The 27,180-nt window shown below is 40.0% G+C and overlaps 1 protein-coding gene across 2 annotated transcripts in view; it reads left to right on the forward strand.

The window, feature by feature from the left end:
- znf385c (zinc finger protein 385C) overlaps positions 1-26,852 on the forward strand; it is a 156,521-nt gene extending 129,669 nt beyond the window's left edge. The window contains exons 4-10 of one of the 2 annotated variants that reach the window (XM_085404450.1): positions 3,528-3,638; positions 12,430-12,649; positions 18,366-18,725; positions 18,883-19,070; positions 20,294-20,392; positions 20,918-21,007; positions 23,378-26,852. In XM_085404450.1, coding sequence (XP_085260576.1) covers positions 3,528-3,638; positions 12,430-12,649; positions 18,366-18,725; positions 18,883-19,070; positions 20,294-20,392; positions 20,918-21,007; positions 23,378-23,608 — 1,299 coding nt within the window. In that variant the 3' untranslated portion in view covers positions 23,609-26,852. Of the gene's footprint in view, positions 1-3,527; positions 3,639-12,429; positions 12,650-18,365; positions 18,726-18,882; positions 19,071-20,290; positions 20,393-20,917; positions 21,008-23,377 lie in introns of both variants that reach the window. The other variant, XM_085404451.1, reaches the window with a different exon arrangement.
- Positions 26,853-27,180: the final 328 nt, after the last annotated feature.

Genomic DNA, 27,180 nt, shown 5'->3' on the forward strand with positions numbered 1-27,180 from the left:
GACTCAGCCACCCGGTGCAGGATAAGTTCTGTCTGCACTAGGATGGCAGGGAGAACCGAGGGCTTGGACAAAAGACGCATTTATAGCAGTCGGTTCAGGATGGCTGCAGACAGACAATGGACACATTCTTCAGTTCCTAAAACAAACGGCTGTGCGCAGCCTGCTTTTCTAAGGTGGACAGAGGGCAGCAGGAAGAGCTAGGTTTACCTTGGTCAGGCTACAGTTGGTAAAAGGAAACAGCCATTTGCTTCCAAAGATATCTCTGTGTCATGTAGAGGAAACCAAAATAAAGCAACAATGGTAAAGAGCCCTGAGGGAGAGATGTACCTGCAGCACGAAGGTTTCATTGTCAGATGTGTTTATATTCCTTTTCACACCTGGCCATGAGGAAGCCGTAGTAAATAGACTCTATCCTTGCAGAAGAGGCAGCTACCTTGGACATGGCACAGTTTTTTGGTTTTTTTGCAGTGTGGAAGAGTCTGATGTTTTTTAACCTTATGTGCCAGAAACAAAGCAAAGCAGTATGCCATGAGCACGCCAACACTCTTTGATCTCTGGGCAGGTGAGGCTGTCAGCACAGCCACCAGTGTAGTTTCAGTAAGCGTAGCGGTATCATTCAGTGTGTGAAGAGTGATCTCCCCGTCCCTCCGGAGACCCTTCTCTCAAACGAGCTGAGGAATAGAGTGGGTCAGACCCTGTACAAGCCTGGGGCAAGATCCAAGGTGATTGTTATATGTGATACCACGCTGAAAGGTTCCCCAGTGAAATCAGCTGTCACTGTGGAATGCAGATCTTATAATGAAGCCTCAGGTTTCACCCTGCTGTTTATAGTATGGTGTTCTGGGACTCTCTGCTGTCTCTTCATAGGCAGTTAAAACAGTTTTAGTCTGTCTAAAACCTTCTGCAGTAAACACTTCATTGTGGGCTGCAATGACTCATAAAGTTTAAGCAGTGAAGTTTTGGAGATTACAATGAAAATACATTCATAAAGAAGAAACTCTTTTCCCTGTAGATTCTTATGGTGTAGGTGTTGATTTATCTAACAGTTTAAGCACCACACTTCCCCCATTAATATCACCGCTGCAATACAACACACAAAAGTGTAACTCACTAAAGGATAAGGATCATCTCGGTTCTGCATCATCTTTTCATTCAAATTGAAAAGGTGATTGTTTGTGTGAGGTGGTGTTTCATACCTGAAACCCATCAAGATCGTCATCCAAACACAGAAGCAGTTACTTAATTTAGTCAAAGTCGATGTGACAGCAGCAAAACATCTCTTGTCTTTTGTGCTTAAGTAAAGAAAAAAATTACATCCAGCAAGTTTGAAAAATAATAGATCTGAGCTTTCTATGAGGGGAAAACTGTGTTTTCATCTTTACTTTAGAATTCTCAAAAACTCAGGTGTACAAAAATTGGGAGATTAAAAAAAACAATACCAATAGCAAATTGCAATCAGTGAATACAATCAGTTGATTTACAACAAGCAGAAATGCAGCATGTGGTACTAGAAAGTGGTGTTTACCCTGGAAGTTGCATTTCTTAGGTAGAAAAATAACGAAATCTTGGAGGAGTAACATATTATCTATCGAGAAATAACTTGAGTTCATTCAAGGCCATCTAAACTCTTTTAGGGATTGTGCCATTTTTTGTTCTTTAGTATTACTATTTTATTAACTCCTTCGCTGAATATTGCACAGTATGTCACTACTGTTGTAGTAATTCCACCAAACCACAGTTGCACTTTAACAAAGTGAGATGGAAAACCCTTTGATCTTAGTTATCTTTGATTTATTTAATTTTTCTTCCTTTTTTATTGAACAGCAGCTAAGCATATTTTTGGGAAGCATAAGAAAAAGCGTATTTACTTTTATACTTACAATAGTCTAATTTCTCTCCTTCAGTTTGGCAGTTCACCAGCAGCTTGACTACAGTAATTAGCTTGCATGCATAATAAGGTGGCGCCCTGTCACCTTATCTCTTCAAAATGAAGTTTGCCCTCGTCTAGTGCATCAGAAGGAGTTTAGCAGTACGACTCTTAATGAGCATCTTTAATCAAAATAAAGCCTCTGGTAATGTTCTGTGTATGTAGGCCAAAGAGCTACTGATGATCAGAAAATCTGTATCACGTGCTGACAGGAACCGAGTTATTCTCTTTACATTAAAGGGTAAGGCAGCCTCATGCTGACATTACAGAGTAACCTTTTAATTTGTTTCAGTTTCATTTCATAAGCTCAGCTGTCACTGAAATATACTCTCTGTTTCTTTTTACATTTAATATATTTTTATTAATAGTGGTATGCTTTGACTTTCATGTGAGGAGTATTCTCCATGCCCTCTGGTTGCACACAGCAAGAGCTCAGACTGTGGTGATCCCACAGCAGAAATGGGTTGCCTTTTGATTCTAACATTACCTTATCATCAGTAACATTTAATGCTTTCCAGTTTTTTTATTATTATTATTTCCATCTTGTGTATTCAAAAATAGCTTTTCCTTGTTTTCCTTATTTTCTGCCATCCGTATATCCTGTTAGTCTGTTCTTATAATAAAGCTCATAAGAACCATGGCCAAAGCTCCAAATAATGAGGTCAGAGTATGTAAACATAATTCTTGAGTCAAACGCCCGGACTTCAGACTGTCTATTGATATTTTTTTCTATTCCTATTCCCATACAGAGCTGGGAATATTTTTTTCTATCCCTTGCTCTGTATGATCTATCGCAGGCATACAGCTGTGGCTGTGAGGACTTCCCATTTACCTGCTGTTTATTTGTTTACCAGGGGGAAGCCAATCAAAGCTGGCATAAAAGGCAGAGTGACTAGTGGATGAATTTAGGGGTTGGACCAAGGCCTAATAAGGATTACATTGATCTATGAATCATGCAGGGCTGCTCTAGAGGAGCCTGAGAGTAAAGATAGTTTGGAGTTGGAAAAGAGAATATCCACACTGATGCACAACTCGCCACCTTTAAAGGAAAGTGAATTTGTTGTATTGCACTATACACTAAAGATTTCTGCATCTATGAATTCATAAAAAACATGCAACTTGGGAGAATTCAAGTTTGATCAGAACATAATGTCAGGATCTCGGGTTCAAACTCAAAACCGCAACAGATCATGGGACGATTTTACTAGTACACTTAAGTCATAAAGCAAAAAATCTAACTTGGTCATATCAAAAAAAAAAACGGAAACAAAAATGAAGACTTATCATTTGGATCATATATCTCAACAATTTCCCAAAAGGCTAACTGGTAAGATGCTCTTGTGTCTTGCACTCTGTGACCAGAACATGCGCCCTCGTGTATAATCTGCGGTAGCTGCTGAAACTGCTTAGACATCAAGTCATGTCATGCTGTTTTCTGATTTACCAGACTGAAACAAATGCTTACACTGAAGATTGAATGTTGGCTTTATGGGAACTAACCTCACCTCACCTCTGAAACAAAGTAGCTTCTATCATTTGGGAAAATAAAATTATATAGAACTAATATAGCTTATACTTGTCATGTGTTTCTGTTTCTCAGATGGACCCTGTCCAGAAGGCTGTGATCAACCACACTTTCGGTGTTCCACAGCCACTCAAGAAGAAACAGATTATCTCCTGCAACATTTGCCACCTGCGCTTTAACTCGACGGTAAGACACGCTGCATTGGCTTTATGTTTCGGTGTTTATGAGGAAGAAAGAGATAATGTTGGACTACAAGGCAGGGAAACAGACAGTACGCCAGACTGTGTAATTTAAAACATAAAAGCACACTATGCTAGAAAGTGAGTCTGGCCTCAGAGAAGATTGTTTTGGGCTTCTGCTATCTTCTTGAATTTATGTCACGATCAGCGTTTTGGTTTTAGTTTGTTATGTTTAAGTCCTTTAGGTTTTCTAAGTTCATTCTATCATGCCTAGGTTGTCATTATAGTTCTTTGTTTGTTAGTTTCCCTTTGTGTTTTCTACCCCTGTATTAAGTCTCCCCTGTCCTATGTGTTTCATGTCTGCATATCATTTGTTGTTCATGTTGTCATGTCTGTCTCATTGTATTTGCTGTTTTAATTTGAAGAGGTCATGTGTTCCTGTGTTCATTGAAGAGTAGAAGTTTTACTCTTCTACTGCATGTCATTATGTTCATTTGTGTCAGCTGTTTTTCCCCATGTGTTTCCACTTCCCCTGATCACCTCCTGTGTGCTTTTAGTCTGTGTGTGTTCATTCCTGCCTTGTCCGAGCGTCTGCTATCCTACCTTGTCTCCATGTCCATGTCCATGTCCATGTCCATGTTCCAGGGTTTTGTTTTGTTTTGTTATGTTTAGCTCAGCCAGTTTAGGTTATAATTCAGTTTTGTCTTTGCTTTAGTTTTTCTTTGCTAAAATCAGCCTTCAATAAACGGCTCGTTTCCAGTTAATATTAAGTCTTGTTATTTTGCGTGTACGCACTTGGGTCCAACCTCTCCACTCCCTATAGTCTGCCTCTGCCAGACTGTGACAATTTAGTTCTTATTATCTTTCTGCAATTACCTCAGATCACTGCATTTTTGCATGCTGTGTGTGTTTGTGTGTCATCTGTGTGTGTATAAGGAAATGCGAAAAAGGTCTGAGTGTTTCCCTTTCTCCAAATGATTGTATATTTAAATGAAAAATTGGTCATTTGATTTTTATTTCTATGTAAAAGTTTGTTCGGTTTTTCTTTCTTGTGAGTTGTTTTGGTATGAGGGATTAGACAGCAGGGAAAGCTGCCGTTTATCAGCAAAGAGCAGAAACAATCAGCCGCCACAGCAGGAAGCAGCATTCTCGGTTCCCTACTCCATTTTTGCCACCCTCGCTAAAGCACATGGATATACACATACATGCACACACAAACGTGCAGACTAGATTGCATGCACACAAACACAGAAAAACATCCCATGACATTTTATGCATATTTACATAAGCAAGAAAATGTCCAGAAAGCCAGAAGACTTCTTCGGTCTAGGCACAGCTAAGCGCACACACTCGCTGTCACACACTTTTATTTGGACTCCATCTTCAAAGAAGGTCTGAGGCACAGGAGACAGGGAGCTGAGGGGGGAGCAGAGATGCAGTCGTGCTCTTCACACACTAGAGCAAATCCCATTCCCTGCCTCCGCACACCGACTTAAAGAGGAGTGTCAGGTCTGACTGTAGCTTTATCAGTCTCTCAGAGAGCATGAATACTTTTCTAACACTTCCATGCACCCTCCTTAGAGTTTGCTCAGATATTATACCAACTTATCCTTATGCATAATGCTCAAAGGGGAAATAAGTAAGCTCACTTTGCTGCTCAGTAGAGCACAAATAGACCTTAAAGAGCAACTTAACACCAGCTGACAATCTTGTTTTTAGCAATTCCTCAGTGGTTCGACCTTTCACCCACCTGAAGTGATGCAGAGGTGTACTCTGGGGTGTATCTTTGACGGATGTTTCCAGGTTTCTAGTATTTGTGCTAAGCTTATAGGCTAACCAGCTACTTGTCCTAGCCATACAGACAGATATAAATTATGGGAAAAAATCTGATGATGAGGCGATGTTGTGCAACCGGATGGGGGAATGTCACTGGCATGGTTATCCCTGTTGGGCCAGTGTAACAGCCCTTGGTAACATTTTATGTGGCCCAAAACTACAAGCACGATTGTATGTTTCATTCCACAACAGTAGTAGTAGTGCAGAACAAGAAAGCATTTCTCTTCAATTTAAACTCTTCTGTTATGTATTTTATAACACTGAAACGTAGAGCTGGTGTCAAAGAATGTAAAAACCACCACAGAAATTTTTGATGATCTATAAACCACCTGAAAAAGGACCGTACCAACATGAACCAAAATAATTTCAAGAGATTAATAACCAGTGGGGGACTGGCTGTTGGGAGCGCTGACAGTCAGTCTGTTGGCCTGAGAGTTGGTTTGGCCTTGAACTTGAGCAGCAATTTTACAAAAACAATCATTTGGTACAAGATGCACATTAGATGCAGTTCTGTCACTCTCACCTATACACTGTATGATCTTGCCACAGGATCCATGGCACGCAGGTGTGCACCTTTGTTTCGACAGGCAAGCCTGTCTATGTTAGACAAGTCACCTAGTGTATTGTTAAAGGAAAGGCTGGATAGACATGGCGAGACTACAAAAACAGATAAATACATGTACAGGGACCAGATTATTCAGAAATTCTAGCATAAACAAAACTTTCAGAATTCAGCCAAAGATAGGCTACTTAGTCACAATTTTTAAAATTTGTAATAATTATAATTTTCATATACAAATATAGTGGAGAAATGTCAGACTTCTGAAATATGTGTTAGTAGAACATATAATAGACTAAAATATCTATATATGTTCTTTTTCTGTACAGTTTGTACAGAACAGTACAGAATACAAACACAGAATACAAACACTCGCACCATATTTCTTTTTAAAGACATGCCTCAAAGGGTAAATCATCACTTTTCCTGGTGACCCCATTTTGCATAAAAATATTTCTATTTTCATGGCTCTGGTCACCTTGAGGATAAGAAGAGGTTCCATCCGTAAGGCATGAGGGGTCACTAAGTGTTATGTGAGCTTATAAGTTGTTGTCACCAGATATAAATCCAATTGACACACAGAAAACCAGCAACTTCTTATGACATGTTTTTGTCACCAGTCTCTATTGAAATGAGAGTAGAATAAGTCTCAGTTGGCAAGAAGTCAAAAAAGTTCATTTCCCAAAACTGATTTAGCTATTATAGTTTTTTTCAGTGTATTTGGACCATTAATTGCTTCTACTGAATTTTTAACATTATTTGTTTTAAGTACTACACTAAGTATATTGGTGAACTAATATACTTGATCACACAGCGAAAAGCTTTTTTTAAAAACACAGGGGTGGTAGATGTTGTTCATTTACTAAAAATGTGTCGTTTTAGCCCATTGCTAGGTGGTTGCTAGGCAACGTGATAATGTCACAATATATAATGTATAGTTCAACTTTTATGGACATAGAGAAGGTCTTATTATTGTGAAATAAAAATGATAGAATGGATTTCTAAGGTATTATAGGTGCATAAATGCACAAACAGGTCACTTTAGCCTGTTGCTAGGAGGCTGCCAAGCCAAGTCATAACATCTGTTATAGCTAAGAACCTCCAGGGGTGTAAGATGTTTGTGTGGTTACTTTCGATGCTTAATTCCTAATGGTTTAGGGGGAGTTCATGGACAAAGAAACAAACAATTCTGGTCTAGATTGAGGAGGAGAAGGTCATAGAGAATAAAGAGTTTACAGTAAAGTTTGGTTTATATTACTTGTGTAATGTTATTGGAAGGTGAGGGTACTGAAAGTGTGGAGAATAATTGCTAAAGATGTTTTATATTCTTCCTTGTGTTTGCCATATAACATGTTGTCATTTTACAATAAGATTTGGCTGCCTCCAATGTTCCCTCTAATTTTTCATGTGTCTGAGCGAACACACAAACTCCCTGAGCGGTCCCTTGGACCACTGTGAGCAACAGCAGACGTGTGCACTGTGGTCATGCCAGCATTGAATCCATCCAAGTTACATGGTTTATTAAAATAATCAAATTACAGCATTTACATTTATGTTAGACTACTTTTAATTAACTGCTTTAGCCCACTTACAATGAAAATGTAAAAAAAGATCTTGTTCATGACCTGTGTAGTATGTCAACACTATTGGAAGTAAAAAATAACTTGAACTCCAATTTTGAAAACACAACTTTTTTTTCATTTTTTGCTCTGACTTGTATTATGAGTCTGTGGTCTGGGAGAGAGTCCTGTGACTCTCTGTCTGCAAAATACAGTTTATAATGACCAATGTTGGGCAATTAATTATATAGTTACTTCTTCAAAAAAGTAACTGAGTTATGCAAACAAAGTTTTTTGCAGCTGTTTACCTAAAAATGCAGCCAAGGCGGTTTTTTAAATAAACATTTCAAAATATTTACAGAACAATCAGGTGTTCTGCATCAAATTTGATGCCACACAAATTGTTTATGACACTCCAACACATAATTTCTGTCCACTATGAGATAAAGGAGAACATCCCAAGCCTGATACCTGCAGGCCTGACAACAGGAGATGTATCACTCCTGTAACACCTGTAACATTCAGCAGTCGCCTCATTGTTCTGACACACACAACAAAACTATTGACTACACTACACACTAACTACACAAGATTTGCGCTAAACGTCGCAAACCTCTCACATCTCAAAACACCGCAGTCACTCCTAAAACTTCCCTCTTCCTAAACATCTAAATGCCATATCACTTTTTGATTGGTCCACATAGTCCACCAATAGGAAAGGGTGGGAGGGGTTCGCTTACAGGCGGAGAGTGCTTTCAAGCGTTTTCCTTATAAAACACCGTTTTTACAGTTTCTTCCCGCAGTAAATATAAACAACAATAGTATTCAGGAAGAAAACCAAACATTGCATCTATTTTTTATCATAACTATGGTTTTACGTGTCCTATCAACACAATTTAAAAACTATAACAGTTTTTAAATCGTGGTATAGTCCACACTCTTTCCGTCAATTGTTCCGTCTGTCCTGCTCACATCTCCAATGGTTGTACACGTTGTCATTAACGTGGCTTCACTCCACATCAGCCACGCCGCTTTGCTAGCTAAAACACCGGTGTCGGCACATAAGGACGCTGTCATAGCCTGTCGACGTTGATTAGCTGCATATATATGAATGTGAAGAGCATCATTGGCTGGACTATGGGATAAGGTGGCATCGTTCTAATCCCATACTGGAGCAGCCAGTCACTCACTGACTAACACTGCAAAAGAGAATTGTTAACGTATTTATTTTAATTTCAATTCAGGTTAGATTTTTTTTTGTGTGCAACACAGATTTTCTGTGCGCAGAGACCGTGCCAGCAGTGCACAATTGTGCACGTGCCGAAGCTTAGAGGGAACATTGGCTGCCTGTATTTATAAATTGACCCTATACTTGTAATTTAAGGAAATAATGAAAAGTTAATTCATCAATTTAATGAAATGGGGGAGCTATGCATTTGCTGAATTAAACAAACCAACTGGCAAAACAACTTCACTTGTTTGTCAGTTTCCTTTCCTACAAGAAAGTCATTATTGGATGAGACAATTTCGCAGTATTTCAGAGCTATGGGATGGGGCACTTTTCACACCCCCACAACATATGTCTGGCAGAATATAGCCTTGTGTTTCCTTTTATCGCAGCGATTTCTTAATCACGGGACAAGAAGCTGTATCTCCCTGTAGTCTCGCTGCTGGGGTGGTGAAAACCAAAGCTCATTTCACACCTTGTCCTTCAAGCCTCCACTGAGTCTCAGTTGGATGGAGAAGCAAATGGTGGAGGGCTCACCAGCAGAATTCGTCAAATCAAGCTGTGAAGCCAAGCACTGAAGCCTTTTCACTGCAAATCAGTCAGACAACGTGCTGAGGTATTTGAGTTCCTTTTACAGATCTTTTGACGGACACGTTATGGTGGCTACGCATACATGGTTAACGCTCTATAGTCCAACTTCTGTTGTTTACTGTAGGCTGGTAGTGGTTGTGTATGTGTGTGCCACTGACCTTATATCTCTGCCACGATACTGCATAAGCAGTAAACTTAATTATTGCTTATGGCAGTGACTCGCAATCAGTGGTAGAAATATCCCAGGGGGAGTTTTGTTGCCACAGGGTATATGCAAAGATTTGTTCAACTAATCCAACAAAATAAATAAATAAAATAAAAGTATAAAACTGAAATTATAATTTTAATTAAAGAACTGAGTGGACCTGAACAGGCTGGAGAACAAAAGTTACTGTTCATTAAAATTAATGAATAAGCAGTTGAAACAGACAGCCAAAAGGAATGCATAAATGAATAAACAAAAAAAGCATTGGTCAAAAAAAATTAATAAATGATTGAAAGTAGGACTAAAACCAAAGCAGTTCAAATTAAGAGGATGCATAAACAGTTCAAATATCTTGTTAAACAAAGATGTTAAATAGAGTAGCAGGGAAAAATAGAGGTCAATGATGGAAACGGTCCACTGGAATTTATTGATTAACAGTTGATGGTATCCATGTAATTGCTAATCCAGGTAAAGATTTGTTTGGAAGAAATACGTAGCTAAGAATAACTGTAAAGACTTGAAATCTTTAAAAGTGATACATTGTTGAAAAAGCCAAACGTAATGGATAACTTGGAAAAACAAACACTCACCAGATGCTTTATTAGGTACAGCTTCCGAATACTGGGTTAGACCACATTTTGTCTCATAACTGCCTTTAATTCATCGTAGCACAGATTCAACAAGATGCTGTAAACATTCCTCAGAGATTTGGGCGCATACTGACAGTTGCTGCAAATTTGTCAGCTACACATCTGTGTTGGGAATCTCCTGTTCCCTCTCATCCCAAAGGTGCTCTGTTGGATTAAGATCTGGAAACTGAGGAGGCCGTTTGACATGGCGTGTTATCCTGCTCAAAGCAGCCATCAATAGATGGGAACGCTGTGGTAATTAAAAGGTCAGTATGATCAGCAAGAGGATTCATAGACATTTGCGTGTAAATAATGCACGACACCACCAGCAGAAGCCTAAGCCACTGATACAAGGCAGGACGCATCCATGTTTTCATATAGTTTATGCCAGTTCTGCCCCTGCCTTCCAAATGTAGCAGCAGATATAGAGAGTCGTCAGACCAGGCGATATTTTTGTAATCTTCTATTATCCCATTTTGGTGAGCCCATGCAAAATGAAACCTCAGAAGTGACACCCAGTATGGTCTTCTGCTGTTATAGCTCATCTTCAAGGTTGAACATGCTATGCATTCGCTCATGCTGTTATGCTTTCTTTAGTTATCAGGAGTGTTATTTGAGTTACTGTTGCTTTCAAAGCAGTCTGTCCTTTCTAGTCTGACCTCTGGTATCCACGAGACATTTTTGCACCGAGAACTGCAGTTCTGACCATTCTTTGTAAACCCCACAGCTGGTTGTGTGGGAAAATGCCGGTAGATTAGCATTTTCGGAAATACAGCATGTCTGGGAACAACAACCTGGCCATGCCACTTTTGAAGTCACTTAAATCATTTTTTAACTGTCCTGATGCTCAATTTAAATTTTCTCCAGGTCATCTTAATCATGTCTACTTGTCTAAATGCACGGAGTTGCTGCCATGTTATTGGCTGATTAGATATTTGTGTTAACAAGCAAATGAAATTAAATGACCGGGAGTGTATATATCTTAGTTGGGTTAATAATTAGCTTAAATCCAACTGAAATAACATTGCTTGTTCTGCTGGATGGAAAAACACTTTAACAATATCCACTTATATATGTTAATAACAGTTGGTGGCAAAGGGGTACTTGATTCCATCTGAGAGGCCTGTGGGATACATCAGATGAAAAAGGTTAGGAACTGCTGGCTTAGGACTAATCTATTGTTCATTCTCAGGTACTCGGTTAAATCAGCATTTTGATCCTATTGAAAAGGCCTTAATGAGATTACAAGTCTCATATCTTCTTGTTGCATGTATTTATTTCTCACTAGGGAGTCCTTCAGATAAATGTCAGCTCTCTTTTCATGCAAGTTGTTTAGTACCTGAGGATTTGCATGAGTTGTTTCTTCAGGAAGTGTTAAATTAGAAGCTTAAGAATAAACTTTGATGTGTTTGAGAAACAGCTGCATCATACCGTGCTACAAAAAAGTGTGTTTGGAAATGTTTGCATTTTTAAAAAAAATAGGTGTTTTTGTGATTTGTATTTAATTTGTGTAAATTCCAATTCATGTATGTTATTTGTGATTTTCTCTCATTATGGGTCTGAAATCTTCCCTTCTGTACCTACGTTCTATCCAGACTACGCTCTGAAGAGAATTTATCTTCTCTTTTAATGAGTGATCTCTTTATCGATTTCTTTTCTTTTCGTATGTATCCATGCTTACTCTGACAACAGGGGCTTTGTTCTGGGATTGAACCGAGGTCGTGAGAGTGATGCAAATGGGAAGGTAAATCCGCCCGGAGAGAAACTTGCGTGTTTATTGCTGCAGCGCAGTCAGTCAGAATGTGTTTTGAGTCTGATCCGTATTTGTGGGTTTGTGCGTGCTCACGAGCGCTCAGATGTGTGTGACATTAGCATGTACTGCCAGATGCGTCCAGGTTTTGCAGAGGCTGATTCTCACAGTTAGCATTTTTAGGCTAGTTGTAGAGATGGAATCCTCTCTCGTTGCATATTGCACATGCAATTATACCTCTGGCCTCCCAACGTGCCAGCACTGTTATCAGGTAGAAACAGACTCTACTCTTTGCCGCCCGCGTATGCCTGTGAGAGAGTGAATATTCCAGGCGTGCATTTTAACAGTTATTGCACGCGAACTCCAGTCTTTCTAGCAGATTATTCATGAAGTAATTTCTGATTTTCCTTTTTTCCCTGTTTTTGTCTCATATTCCCACAGAACCAAGCAGAGGCCCACTATAAAGGTCACAAGCACGCGCGTAAACTCAAAGCCATGGAGGCCCAGAAAAACAGGCAGCGACGAGCTGGGGAGTCCTCATCCACAGGGCGAGAGCGAGACCGAGACAGAGACCGGGAACGAGAGCGGGACATAAGCAAGACATCTACATCTGAGGCAGCCCTTCCCACACTTATGGATACTTGCTTAGAGGAGGGAACAAGTAGGTATAGTGGCAGAAAGATGGGACAAAGGCATCTGCAAGAGTGTGCTATTTGTAACCGATCCTTCTCCAATCCTCTCCACCTTCTTGATATCACTCTATCACTCTTTGATTCCTCTAACTCCTCTTCTGCTCCATTGCATCTTTCTAAACCCCATCAACCAATCTGCTTCTCACATTATTGACAGTTTCCATCCCCCTCCATATCTTGGCCACCTTTATCCCTTTCTCTCAGCTCCAGTGTGTTACACTTTGAGATTATATCTTCTGTACACCTTATCCCTCATCCTCTTGGCCTCCTATCCCCACTATAAATTCAGACCTCTGAAATTGTAACTCACATTTTTTCCCCTAGAACTTTTCTGAACTGGTCCTCTGTCTTTGTGCCTTGTGATGGATGGAAGGCTCAGATGCTATGGGAATGGGGAAAAATCTGGGATAAAGAAATGCTGTGAAAATTCAGGGGCAGACTGGGATCGATCAAAGCCTTACTGGGGCCATTTTTACCCCCTTTGCCTCGACTGCTTGACTTCACCTCAGTTACTCTATGCTCTCTTCTCTCAATCTCAGTTAGATGCAGAGGGTAGTTACAGAACCAGAATTGGTGTATCTGTGCAGCATGAAAAGAAAACCATATATTGCTTGTCCAGAATTGAGAGGGTTCCAGATTGTGGTGAGAGCATTCATTTAATGGGCTGTCAAATAGAAAATAAAGTTAGAAGACATCAAAGGCACTTATCTTCTTTTAGAAAAAGTTCAAATGTTTTCACACTGGCAGTGTAAATATAGACATTTTAACTTGTGATAAAGGAATAGAAGTGCATTGGTTTTCTTTCAACAGAAAATGAATGTTGACTTTTTCTCACCGCACAGCTGCAACTTTACCTCAGAGAGCATGAATTGCTCCGGTGGCATTTTGACTGCAGAGTGAGCCCATTACCATCTCATGTTGCTCTTGTCTAGGTCCACACTTTTCATTTATCCATCACAGCTGATGGGAATGGAGAAGAGCCAGAACACTTTTCCCCCCTCTGTCTTTTAGATTTTTACTTTCCTCCCCTAGAGAAGATCACTGTCTAGGCAGAAATTCAAAATACTCTTGGATGCTAGATGGAAAATCAGAGACGAGATATGAAGGTGCTGGGGTTGGAAAGAGACTTTTTCCACTTCATCCCATCTGACAGACATGTCCACATGCACATGAACACACATACACACACACTTTTTTTTTTGCCTGCAGCACTTTTTGAGTCTCCTTCAGAAAGGAGAAAGTGGACAAAAGAGTAGAAGCCTGATAACGCTCTCATCAAATATCATTTTAATATTCCGCTGTTGCAAAGGAGAGCTCTGAAAGAGGAATGCAACAGCAGAGACAAAATGAGATGATGAGTGGGAAATGAAAGATAAGATGAAATGAATGAAGAACACTGAGGGAAAAGGGAAAGAATACGAGAAAGAGAAAGAACATGGAGGAGGGGGTCAGTGAAGAGAGAAAGTACATAAGTCAATGCTAGTTTTTATGCTGTGAATAATTTTGCAGTTCTAAAGCAATTTTGTGAGGAGGAACACTCTTTAATAAGCCCAATTGTGTGATTGGCCTAATGTGAAATTGAAATGCAGCAGTGCGAGCCAGTGCTGGCATGCACCACAATGCCAAACTGTAATGGAATAGTGCTACAAATTAACACTCTATGAAATGAGTTATATCTGCCATGAAAGTAAAGGCTGGTGAGGAGCTGTCTGAGGCTAATGCCCACATTGTGTGCCATCAGGAGCCAATAACACACCTGTCTGCTATTCTTAGCACTCTGGCTCCCTGGCTCAGAGTAAACAGATTTCTTCTCAACCCACAAGGTCAGCCTCCTCAGCCTCATTAGAAAATGCCTATATGCACATTTAGACACCGTAGACATTTACTACTCGTGCGCCACCTCTCGACATCAGCACTGGATGGGGTTCAAAGTGTATATTAAACACAAGATGTTTTCCAAGAAAATTTGGAGAATTGCCACCATGGAGTGGTGTGGGTAATTAAAGTTTAAGCCTTTTCACAGCACAAATAAGAGAACCAATAATAGCAGGACACATGCATTCATAACAGTATAGCAGGGTGAGACATAAATGCATGTTTCGGTAACCATCCCACAACATGTTGGTTTCTTTAAAGTCTGACCACCTCATCTAGTTGGTAATTATTGTAACCATGATGACAAAGGTCTTCTGAGGATAATGAAGTACTGCTTTTAACCCGAGCCACAGTGTTGTGATTTCATTGTGTAAATCTAGCCATAATTGTGTGAGTTCAGAAAACAGTGCAGTTAGGAAGGCAGTGGCAAACAATGTTATTCTGTAGAATGAACTTATATTTGTTGTTTAGAGGTGCAGTGACAAATGTTGTACAACTTTGCTTTCAAAAAGTGCTTTGAAATGTTGATTAAAAACAGAATGTCCCAGTCTTTTAAAAGCAAAAATATTAGATTTCATAAAAACAGCTGAAGTTTAGTCAGGAGCAATGAAAATTGAAAAAAAAAAAATGTGTGATGCTAACAAAAGACGCCTTGTAGAACTTCACACAGCCATTTGTGTTAAGTAATGTGATTGCCTATTCAAAAGAGCGCATCACAGAGAGGCTGAATCTTTCAAATGTAAAGATGGACAGGGATTCACCTCTGTGCGAAAGAGAGAGCTTGAATTTCAGTGAGGATTTCATTATCACATAACATTAAAAGATTCATAGAATCCATAGAAATCTCTTTATGCACGGATAAGGCCAAAAACATATCCAACTGGATCATGGCTTGAGGGCATTTCGAGCCAGTTTATCATTTACAAAACAAGTATTAAAAAGAAACATGTATGAAAAACATATCTATAAACTCTTAGGAAAATGTATTTTGTCAAAATGTGGATTTCTTTTCATGACTTCAAATGATCAAAAGTGCTCTTCTTGCTTACAAAAATTTAAATTTCTTTCACTTTAAAACAAACTATCCTTTCTTGGAGGGAACCTCAACAGTCCATACATTCAGAAAGGACAGGGAGTTGTACAAAGGGCACTAATCGATGCTTATAAACCATGTCCTATCCTAACAAAGGGCAGCGACTGAGCAAGTGAAGAGAGCACCAGCCTGGTGCTAAGAGACAGAGAGCTGGCATCAATCATGACAAGCATCAATCACCTTTGGCTTTGATTGACTCCACTGTTGAACCTGTCTTTGCTGGGACTATGTCTGTCACCAGTAATGATGATTTAAAGGCAAGAGTTTTCCCCAGAGAAGTTGTTTATGCTCTGAAGCTGCCTTGAATCAGCACTTGCCTGCTAAATCAAGTGCTCGGCGCTTGTATGTGTAAGAGAATTTGTGTTTAATGACGCCAGTGTCCATATTTTTTTGTTATTTTGGCAGTGGTTAAAGTTCTCAGCGGATCAGTCTGCTGAATTGAGAGATCTAAAAGCTATTAAAACCTGTTTTATTAAACTAGACTGTCAAAAGATTAACTATTTAATAGATTAAGTCCTATTCAGATTAAAGAAATATGATGATTACCTGCATATCAGTGATCCATAATTTGCTGCTCTGTAGTTCTGCTCCACAGAAGGCCTGCTAAGAGCCCGCCTTTGATCTGATATTTTGCTAGTTTTGGTCTCTGCTTATAATGTAAACAGTCAGAGGACAAATGGGACAAATGACAATGAGACACAAAAGGCATTTTTGGATGCGTGGCAAAGTCATGGCATTAATATAAGGAAATACTGCTCATCAAAATTGTTACAGGTACCATTTGGCACATCCACCTATTATTAGATGCACATTGGACAGATTCACAGATTCACTCATGGGGCTAACACAAAGATGCTAATTATAGTATGCTCTATTCCACACCTACAAACAGTCACTAATTAATCAATCATAAATTTCACTATGCTGTAGAAGGAACCTGGCACAAACCCACACAGGGAACATGCAAACTTCAGATAGAGACAAGATTCTTCAAACCTACATTAGTCTTGCTGTGAGAGGGTAATACTAACTACTGTCCCACCATGCCACCCCCTAGTCAAATCTGGATCTAAATATTTAATTTGTTAAATTCGACTTCTTCAGCATTTTATTCTTTAGGTGCCAGAAATCTAGTTAGTTTGTCTTAATAAATTACCAAAATGGGCACCAGTTTCATGTTGAATAATTGCATGAATTCTAGACTTATTTCAGCGCTAATGGTGGAAGAGTAAAGGTTTTCTTAGCTGTTGAAATGTAGTGTTTCTAAAAATGGAGATCTTACCCCTGCCGAAACTCAGCAGGGGTATTTGATATTCATCCAGCAGCACAGAGTGAGGTACCTCATGATCTAAATCCTTGGATTTTTGAGGGCTTTGATTCCCACCAACCTCCATGTCTTCCTCTGCTTAATCCACTGATCAGTATCACTCCCCTCTAGAGACTTCTCAGGTGGCCCAGTCTTTCACCAACACTCAGGATCATACCTGCCCCCACCCCCCTCAAGAGGAGCTCAGATCCCTCAAGGGTCACTCTCATTACACCAAGGGGACTGTTTAATCTTGCTTCTATATAGTTTCTTTTTCTTTAGTAGTAATGAGAAAGGAAGACCCTTATCTCCAATGATGAATTTACTCTGGGACGTAAAAAGGAAAAATCAATGGAGTGCAGTTGCACGGAGGGTGGTGTGTGTGTGTGTGAGAGAGAGAGAGAAAGAAAGAATGAACACTCTCCAAATGAAAATGGAGATATTCATTGAGCGTAGCACACAGTGCTCTGGGGTGAAGTGCGTGACTCCCTCGGGAGGGCCATGGGGTGAAGGGGAGACGTGTAATGGAACTCCAGTTACTTATGGGGCCAGCAGTCGATGGGTTTGTTTATTTTGACTAAGACTCCAGGTCCACTTGATATTTGAATGGAGAGGGAGAACGAAAAAGGGGAAAGAGAGAAAGAAGAATGGGAGGAGGCTGATGGCATTTACTCACCTAAGCCAAGTGTAATCCAGTCTGTTCCACATGATTTAAAACAAAAGCTGATACTATATCAGAGAATTCCTCAAGGCTACCACATGATAGGTTCTATTAACCTGGCTTTCATCACTTTATCATGAAAAAAATGTTTCTTTGAAGATTTTCATCTGGTGACTGTATATTCCTGTTCGTTGTATGTTAGGTTTTGTGCGCGTCTGATTGTTTTTCAGGCAGTATCATGCTCTGTAGAGATTATATTAATTCTGATCAAACAGCTTGTAGTCAGCCCAGGAAATGATACTTTGCAAATGCAACTATTCATTACAAGTTTAACAAGTAATTACATTTCCACTTTTTAGGCTTCATAGGAGTGTATGGGTAGGTTCTAACCAATTAGACCTCTAAATGTCACATACACTGTACTTTAGACATAGAGGAAGAAATAAACAAGGCATTGAAATAAACTTCTATTTATTTGTTAAAGGGTGTCCACACAGTAATAGGCTACCAATGTCAATGAATTTCAGTGAATTATGTAGTAGTGATGTCAAGCAAAATAATAACTAGTGATGCAACATGTTCATGACGAACCATCAGTGATATTTGTTCTTTTTGGCCAATTGCTTCAAGCTAATGTGAACAAAAAACAATCTCTCCACTGAGCTCAGAGGGATTAAACTGTATTTGTTGAATACTGTTAAATAATAATAGTCAGCTATTGTTCTCTTTCCGTTCTTAATGTTTTTACAGGTCTTCAGTCTGATCTAGAATCAGCCAACCTGGAGGTGAAGCCCGAGGAGAATCCCAAGAGCTCGGTTATGCTGACACCTGTATCTGAGGTTTCTTCTATGGAGCTGGTCACTCTTTCCCCCCCTCAGATTTCGCCTTCTTCACAGCTCTCTGAGACAGCTTCAGACACCAGTGCCCCTGAAGTCCCAGATGCTGTGGGATCAACCAATGAGTCAGGCATTCGTGCCGACACATCGAGCACAAATGGGGTGCCTGGTACAGATGATGACAAAGACCCCAAGAAGAGCAAAGCTCACCTCCATTGTCCTGTTTGTAAAGTCACAGTAAACTCAATCTCCCAACTGGAAGCACATAACAGCGGTAAGAGCGTGATGTGTGACCTTGAGGCTTGCACTTTTTTTCTTGAAAACAGAAATGTTCTGAAATCTTTTTTCACATTTTCAACATTTGGTTCAGTGTTACCAAATTATATACTCACACTACAACCTACCTGCCAACTCTCTGCTGTCTATACTAGGTACAAAGCACAAACTGATGCTGGAGGGTCACAGTGTTCTGCCACGACGCAGGGGCAAAGTGGTGGCAGCTCGTGCAGGCTGCAAGAGTAAGCGGCTGGGCAGCAAAGGCAGCGTTGGAGTTCCCAGCAAGAACTTCCAGTGTGAAGTGTGTGAGATCTTTGTGAATTCTGAAACCCAACTGAGTCAGGTAAAATAATTACTAATGTATCATTTACACCTTTTGCCCTGTAAAGGAGGTACTGTTCACATCGCATAAGAGTTGGCATAAATAAAAAGAAACGTATTTAACACGAGCACCACAAAGGGCATCACAGGTTTCTGCTGTTATGTAGGAGGGCAGGGGGACAAAATTCAAGATCTAACACTCTCAGACTTATTTATCCTTCTTGTGTGGTATAAAATGAAATATGAGGAGGGAAACATGGGCTTGGGAAAGTCCTGCAGGTTTCTCAATGCATACTAAGTGAGAATCTTGCTAACCTGGTAGGATTTTGTTCAAAAGGACATAAGAGTGCTATTGACTCTGCAGGGAAAAGCACTCTAGCCCAATCATGCCACTCGGATAAAATGTTGCATACTGTATAATTACTTCACATTCACAGACAGATGATGTGGCCACAGAATTAATTAGAAAACAAAAGTGTCTGCACACACAATTACCCCAGACACCGAGGGTTTAATATTGCATATTGAACTTAAATCACATTGCCCTGTAATGTCACAGTTATAAAAGCTAAAAAAAAATGATGTGCATTAAAGTGATAAATATGAATAATGAGATTTTAAAGACATTACTCGATCCGGGAGACAATTTTAACGTCACCTTGATGGGGGAAATCTGCAAACTTAAATCAAAGCTGCTTCATTTACGGATGCATGAATCAAGCAATTGAAAGGAGGTTGTAAGTGCAGAATAGATTCAAGCTGTTATTTTTACACAGATACCATCTGATGCTTTAACTAACTCCTCATTGAGCAATTATTTACCTCTCATTATTGCAAAAGCTTTCTCTATTTGCTCTGGTTATACCAACATCAAACCGGGCTGAGATTGAATTTCTCTGCGTTTGATGTTCATTTACTGCTACATCTGTGTCGTGGGACTGTATATGCTGGAGTGGAAAAGATGCAGGATATGTTGTCATGTGTCAGCACCCAGACTGCTTTAGCCTTAAATGCATTTCACCAGTCTTATATAAACCTCTATCCCATGAGGACGTACCCTTTAAGTACTGGAGACAGAGAAGGAGCGCGGCAGAGGTAGAAAGTAATGTGATGTAATTTCTCTTCACTTCAGTCGTACTCAATGCCTATCCATTATTAATTCAGCAGATAACACTTGAAGTTGTTCCACTGTGGTACAACAGATTCTTGTTAGCTTGCTAATGGTATTTCCACTGGTCTCAGCAGCACATGAATAGCAGAAGGCACAAGGATAGGCTGGCCGGAAAACCGCCCAAACCCAAATTTACCCCCCACAGCAAGAGCCAGCCAAGCTCCAGCTTAGCGGTAAGTCTCAGCATAAAGACACAGGCAAACAAAACACTGTCATGCAAATATGCACACATACACACACTCAAGGAAAACAAACAAAGCATAATTGCCTTTTCTTACAGCAGATATGCTTGGATGTTCTTCCCAAAACTGGAATAATTTCAGTCTAGCTTGTAAACTAATGCATTTTTAAACAACAGTTTTAATTTTTCTCTGTAACAGTTAACTGATTTGACCCAGGCCCAGACAAACATTCAATGAAAACTGCAAACACGCAGATCACTTTACACAGGGTTCACTCAGGGACTTCAGTGTTTTGGTGAGGCAGCATGCTTGTGTGCCTGCAACTGTCATAGAGGTTAAGCACACTTTTGTACTCAGTAAGTCCCCTACCCCTGAGACAGGTCTAAAATAGTCCCCACTGACCAGCTCTGACAACAGCAGCCTGAATCAGCACTCCAGATTAATCATTTCTCTGCTCCTGTCATGTATACACCTCCCCATCTCTCCTTCTCCTCATCCCCCTCCTCCATCCTACAGAACGTGAGATGGAGTGGCTATGCAGGCGTGGCTGTGTCTGCCATGAAGAAAGCATTCAGCCAGTACAACCTCACCTCCCTCTCCTCGCAGGTCAGTGGCAGGAGAGCCTGAGACTGGGGTTGGATTGGAAGGCGAGACTTGCAGCTGGCTGAACTTTAGGCCTGGCCATGGGCAGGGGACTTAGCAGATCTCACAAAGAAGTCATGTTTGCATTAAAGGGATTGTTCTGATTTTTTTTTTTTTTTTTTTAGATTTGTTTCCATGGTTTACATGAGGTGCTACTTTTTTAACTAGCTAATGGTGATACCAATATAGCAGATGCCACTAAATAATATGGCTCCCCATGTGGCCAGTGCTATATAGCTATATTGGGCTTATCCAGGTATCTTCAAAGTTAACCCTGTGTTTTCGCTATTGCTCCTTATTCACAGGATAATATCACTATGGCAACGTATGCTTTTTGGTTATTTCATTTCATCGATTACAGTGTTCCTTATCGCCAAGACTCATTAATATTGCAGTAATTGTAGCCATCATACCAAAATGATGGATGAAGCATGTTCTGAAATTAAAGTGATTAAAGTTGGTATCATGACAGAGACTTAAATGTTTCTTATCTTGAGACTGTTTCAGGTTTTTCTTTTTTAATTGCCTACAATTTATGCAACATCTTGTGTAAATTTCTAAATTTATTTATGATCAGTTTTATTTGCATTTTCTAAATATTACATTCTTACTTCTTTAAAAATGGTTTTAAACTATTTTTTTGTATTTAAATGTGTAAATGATTTCTCATTCAAGCTATATCATGGCCAGTGATTAAAGCAATTGACCATTGATTAAGAAAAAAAATAAATCAGAACTATCCCTTTAATATTGGAGAGCTTTAGCGTTACAGCCTCCAGCTTAACCCTTGTCCTGATGAAAAAGGCTGAAGTGCATCCATGCTGTGGTCCTAGATTTCAGCTGTTGTGTACAGATCTATTGAAGTTAGGCACCTCTGAATAATTTAATATTTTGTTGATTTTCAAAATGAAAATAAGTAAAAAAGCAACAACAAAAAACCCCCTCTGCAAAAACACATTAAAAATGAGCATTTTTCAATCATTAACGCACTGTTATTATTATTTTATTTTGAACATACTTGTGCAGATGTCTCTGAACTTCAACTGACTCTGAAGCAGGTCAAAAATGTCCTTTCAGACTTTAATAAACTCTGTGATTCATCAAAATTCACAACCTGGGGACTGCTATGAAGTAAAAAAAAAAAAAAAAAAAAAAAGTGAAGCTAAAATGAAGCAAATACAGGGACTGTAAAGCGATGTCAGAGCACTTCCAGCTTGCAAGTTTTCTTGTCTGAAATGTAAATTTTAAAAATGACAGTTGAGGAGAACTTTGGATCTGACGGGAAGAAGAAAACATTCAGATAAATCTTAGGCATAGCAAAACCCTGCAAATGGCTGTAAAGGAGCTGCAGGAAGATTTAGCTGACACATAAATGGCAGTGCACACTGCAGTGTGCAGCAGTCATGAATAAAAGGACCTACATATAGGAGTCAAAAAAACAAAACCTCACCTACACCCATATCACAAAGTTCATTATTTAAAGTATGAAAAGTAACATCTGGATAAGCCAGAGGTTGTTTTTTGGATGTGCTGTAGACAGATAAGGGAAAAGAGGGGCCCTTATGCCGCAATTACCCAAGGATGTCTTTGGAAGGGTAAATAAAGGAGCAGCATTTGATGAAATACTAAAAGCAATGCCAAGGCTTAAGAACAAGGATGGAAATATTCTGCTTTGAGGTTTTGTGACAGCCAGTGGCACAAGCCATGGATAAACAGAAGAAAATATTCCATAAAATGTCAGAAGATTCTGGCTACAAATCTAATACAGTCTGCCAAGAGAGCAAAACTGAAAGACGCTGGCCTTTTCATTAGGACAATAATCCAAAATGTACTTCAAAATCTACTGTGACTACCTAAAGAAATTCAACTTAAAGCTTCTGAAATGGGAATTACCATTCCCTGACTTGAATATCATAGAAAATCAGTGGGTTCCTAAACATGCGTTGCATATTGCAAGGACCGAGGAAGTTATGATAAGTGCCAAAGGTTGTTACTAAGTAATGACGTATAAAGGTTACTGCACCGCTGCACATGCAGATTGCACTGTCTATTAATTTTTAGCTTAATAACATGAACAGTGCTTAAACTTTGAAAACATTTTTAATGTTGGCTGTTTTTGCAGTGTTATTACAAAATATGGATTTTAACTAGAGGTGCCTAATGATTCAAGCCATCAGGAATCCAGGTCTGTTAGTAAGAACATGTACTACTCTGCTGCAGCTCTGTGTGGAAAAAGGGCCATGGCTTTGGGAGACATGTTTGTCCAGTAAACGTGTTCTGTCCTCACTGTGTTCTTCTCTCACTTCTTGCCATTCCCCTTCCTGTTTTCTCCAGACCAAACTGGCCTTGCAGAAGCAGCTGACCAAGAGTTTGACAACTGGCTTCCTGCCCAGCCCCCTCACTCCGCCAACTCTGTGCACAGTGGCAACTAACCCACTGGCGTTGCGCCACCCAGTGGGTACAACCACCTTCATCCAGACCCCATTCCTGGGCCCTGCACTGTTCAGGCCTGCTCCGGGGCCCCTGCGGGCCACACACACACCTATCATTTTCTCCCCCTACTAAAGACTTGACCCACTTCCCATTTGAGCTCCACCCCTGTCCCTTTACCAAATCCAAGGCCCTCCTTAAGTGTGACCCATACAACAAAGGCCACACGCAAACTATGCAGCCTGCCTGACTTAAAATGGAAAGCGTGCACAACTTCAAACTCTCGAAAGGCCATTATGCCTAAGAGCTGTTCTTAAAAAAGGCCAAGATCCCCCATCATGCCTTCTTTCTGCTCCTCTTAAAATTACCCAAGGAGCAGGACAGGCCTCCAGACAGTGACTGGTGAACTGAGGCCGCTTTTATAGCCATTTCATGGGTCAACGTGGTTTGAATTATGAATATTATTGTGTAATTTATTAGAGAACAAATATAGACAAGTCTAGATGTATGTTTAGTGTGGTTGCCACAAAATAAGGTCCCTTTACTTGATGCTCTTATAAAAGATTTTTAACGTATTGGTTTGGAGGTTTGATGAAAGGTCATCATAGGTCATTAAAGCAGCTGATCCCAATCCAGATGGTTGCACGTGCCACTCTCAATGATCAGCGTCTTCAGCGAAGTCGCTTAAAGGATCAACTGAGGTCAAATGCTGAGGTTACGTTGCAGTTGGGATACGGCAATTGTTAAAGCAACTGTCTGGAGAATTACCTCCACTTAACTTTGAGCTTTTATGAAGGATAAAAGTGACTGCTATTTGTGGATAGAGTGTGAATCAATAACTACATACAGTATACTCATGTGTTAAAACCTCATTAACAACATTTTGCACCTCCAGCCCTCAACCAAATACTGTTTTCCCAGCCCTTGACTCTTACGAATAAAACACGTCTCTCTTTTTCTTTCTGAGTCACAGCCACAGTCATAGCCCTCCAGATTTCTTTCCGTTCCCGTATCCCCAGGATTAAGCAGTCATTACAGTCCAGAAAAGGTCAACCTGTCAACTTGACTTTCTTTCAATTTGCAAATCTGTCTTCAGAATGATTTTTGCCCCAGTGCATCATTCACGCAATGCAACTTGTACATTATGTTCTTGCCAAGCTGGCGGCATGACAACATTTCTGCTGCTATGGATGTCTTATATTGCAAAACGCCATAGTTTCTTTCCCCTCATGACTGCTGTTCTTCTTTTCCTCCACCCCGCTTTCGTCACCTCGCTGTTGCCCTTGATTTTCTCTGGCATTATCTCAGCTTGAGATGATGAGCAGCAGGGAAAGCAACCCCCCTCCCCCTCCTCCCTCCCCCGGTCACAAGCACAACATCGCACACATAATGAAAACACAATGGATAACTTGAAGACTTGATGGGATTTCAGAGCTTGATAAAAAGTTTGGATGACAGTAGGTGGGGAGGCTGCTCAACCAGTATTTGATTGACATCTTCTTGCAGTGTCTGCACACACACGTGGGCGGGAACAAAGCACAGTGCCATGGCAACCACATTAAAAGCACCTTAAAACTAATTTACCTAAAAAGCAATGGAAATTGTGTTTATATTAAGCTTTTTTTGTGTATGTTCTATGATCCCATGTCAATTTCAGTGATAATTTTTTTGGGAAAAAAAAACAATCAGGTGAGAGCGATCACATTATGGTTTATTAAGGACTATGATAAGTCTCACATTTAAAGCAATACATTCAATATGTTTATGTTTATGATGTGTTTCCAGTGTATCAATGGCTTTATCTATTCTCTACTGTAAACACCTGTAACGATGTATTATGTATTCCAACACAGCCAAGGGCCAACTCTGATATGTCAGCGAAGAGTCATTTGAAATATTGGGTTGTCCCGGTGCTGCCCTTGATGCTTGATGCTCATGGTCAGTCTCCACATGTTGTGACTGTGGGCTGAGCCGTTCCATTTATAGCTGCTCTTGCGCTGCAGAGAGGGTGCTTCAGCGCCATATGACATTGCTGTTTCACTCTTTAGTGGAGCAGAAGACCCTTTGTATGACTTCCACTGAGCAAAACATTGCCGTCATAGTGAAGTGTTTTGGATAAGTGTCACAAGTGCAACATCAAATGTCATATTGCTGTTTATGCTAGTGTGCCGTCTCCCCCTCCCACCCTGAATATCTGTTGACATTCACCCTTCCTTACGCCAAAATGGACTCTTGACAAGATCTCACGAGGACTCGGAGCGCACACACAAGTCATCCTTCCCTCGGTGCTCATACCAAATCATGTTCTCTTAAATTACAGTAATGGAGCAAATCCTATGCATTTCCCATTGTGCTACACGTGTAGTTGTGTGTGACACAGCAGTGCCATCTGTCGTGAAAACCCTATAACTGCCATGTACTACTAGAGCTTGTGATCCAATGTACGTTTGTGTTGAAGGATCCCCCAAGCCTTTTTTTTGGACAGGCAAAGCCACCGGGTCTCCCTCGCCATACTAATATGATTCTCCCCAGTCGCACTACTCAGTGAACCAGCCAGCCTTTAATCTTCACTGTATGTTTGTTTGTTTCTCTCGCTCAGTGGGAACTCTGACCTAAAGAAGTGAAACATTTTCTTAATATAAAGAATCTAGAGAAGGCAAATTATATGTAGAAATCCTAGAGTAACTATAGAGATTTTACCAGAGTTGCTATCGTTATCTGTATCATAAAGAATTGCTATCATATAAGAGAGTAGATTATGTTACCGTAGGCTCATACAGGGAAAGAACAAATGCTTTGCTTTATATTTTGTTTTTTGTTTACATGGTTTTTGCCGAAATTTTTTTTTTTAAAGTACAAGAGAATATTTAAACAAATTTTTTCAGTGTGTTTTTTTTCTCCTTGTTGACAATGACTTAATTAATAATGTAATTTTAAGGCCTTTTCAGATCCTAATGTCACATTAGCCAGGCCTTCTCAGGGGTGACAGGTTGAGCAACTGCTAACATGACCATCCATTCAGGGTATCCCTCCAAAGCTCTAGAGAGCAGGAAACACTGTACAAATGGATGGATTGACAAAAAACAAAATAAAAAAATCTTACAGTGCTGTACATTAGAGAGAAAGGGGTGGATTTTGGAAAATAAAGATTTTAGAACTTTGTGTGTATGTTTTTTAGTGTTTATGGAATAATATCTGTGTGTGTGTGTGTGTGTGTGTGTGTGTGTGTGTGTGTGTGTGTGTGTGTGTGTGTGTGTGTGTGTGTGTGTGTGTGTGTGTGTGTGTCTTGGATAAAAATGAAAAACAGACGCATCCCAGAAGGCAGAACTTTAAATCAGACTGATATTTGAGCAAAAACAATATGTGTGTGGGTGGGCGAAGAAAAAAATGGCAGAAAACTCAGGAAGATGGTTGCTAATGATTAAACGGTGACAACACAAATGCTTAGAATTCTGAAGATCAATATTTCACTTACAGTTACATTCCATACAGTTGAAAGACGCTTCAGATGTTAACAAAACACCACTCCTTTTAAACACTCTGCCAACTGAAATAAAAGGTGCAGGTTTTCTGGCTTTTCAGAAAGTGTGCAACACCCTCACAGCATCTGCTCATGTGGTATCCCACAGCTACCAGCTTCTATCCATTTCAGGAACAACTTCTTACAGCTAGACCGGTGACACGAAGTATAGGTGGGAAAGCAAATG

Source organism: Rhamphochromis longiceps, linkage group LG4, assembly GCF_057381845.1.
Source record: "Rhamphochromis longiceps isolate RC_006_pf linkage group LG4, R_longiceps_female_GT1.1, whole genome shotgun sequence".
NCBI lineage: Eukaryota > Metazoa > Chordata > Actinopteri > Cichliformes > Cichlidae > Rhamphochromis > Rhamphochromis longiceps.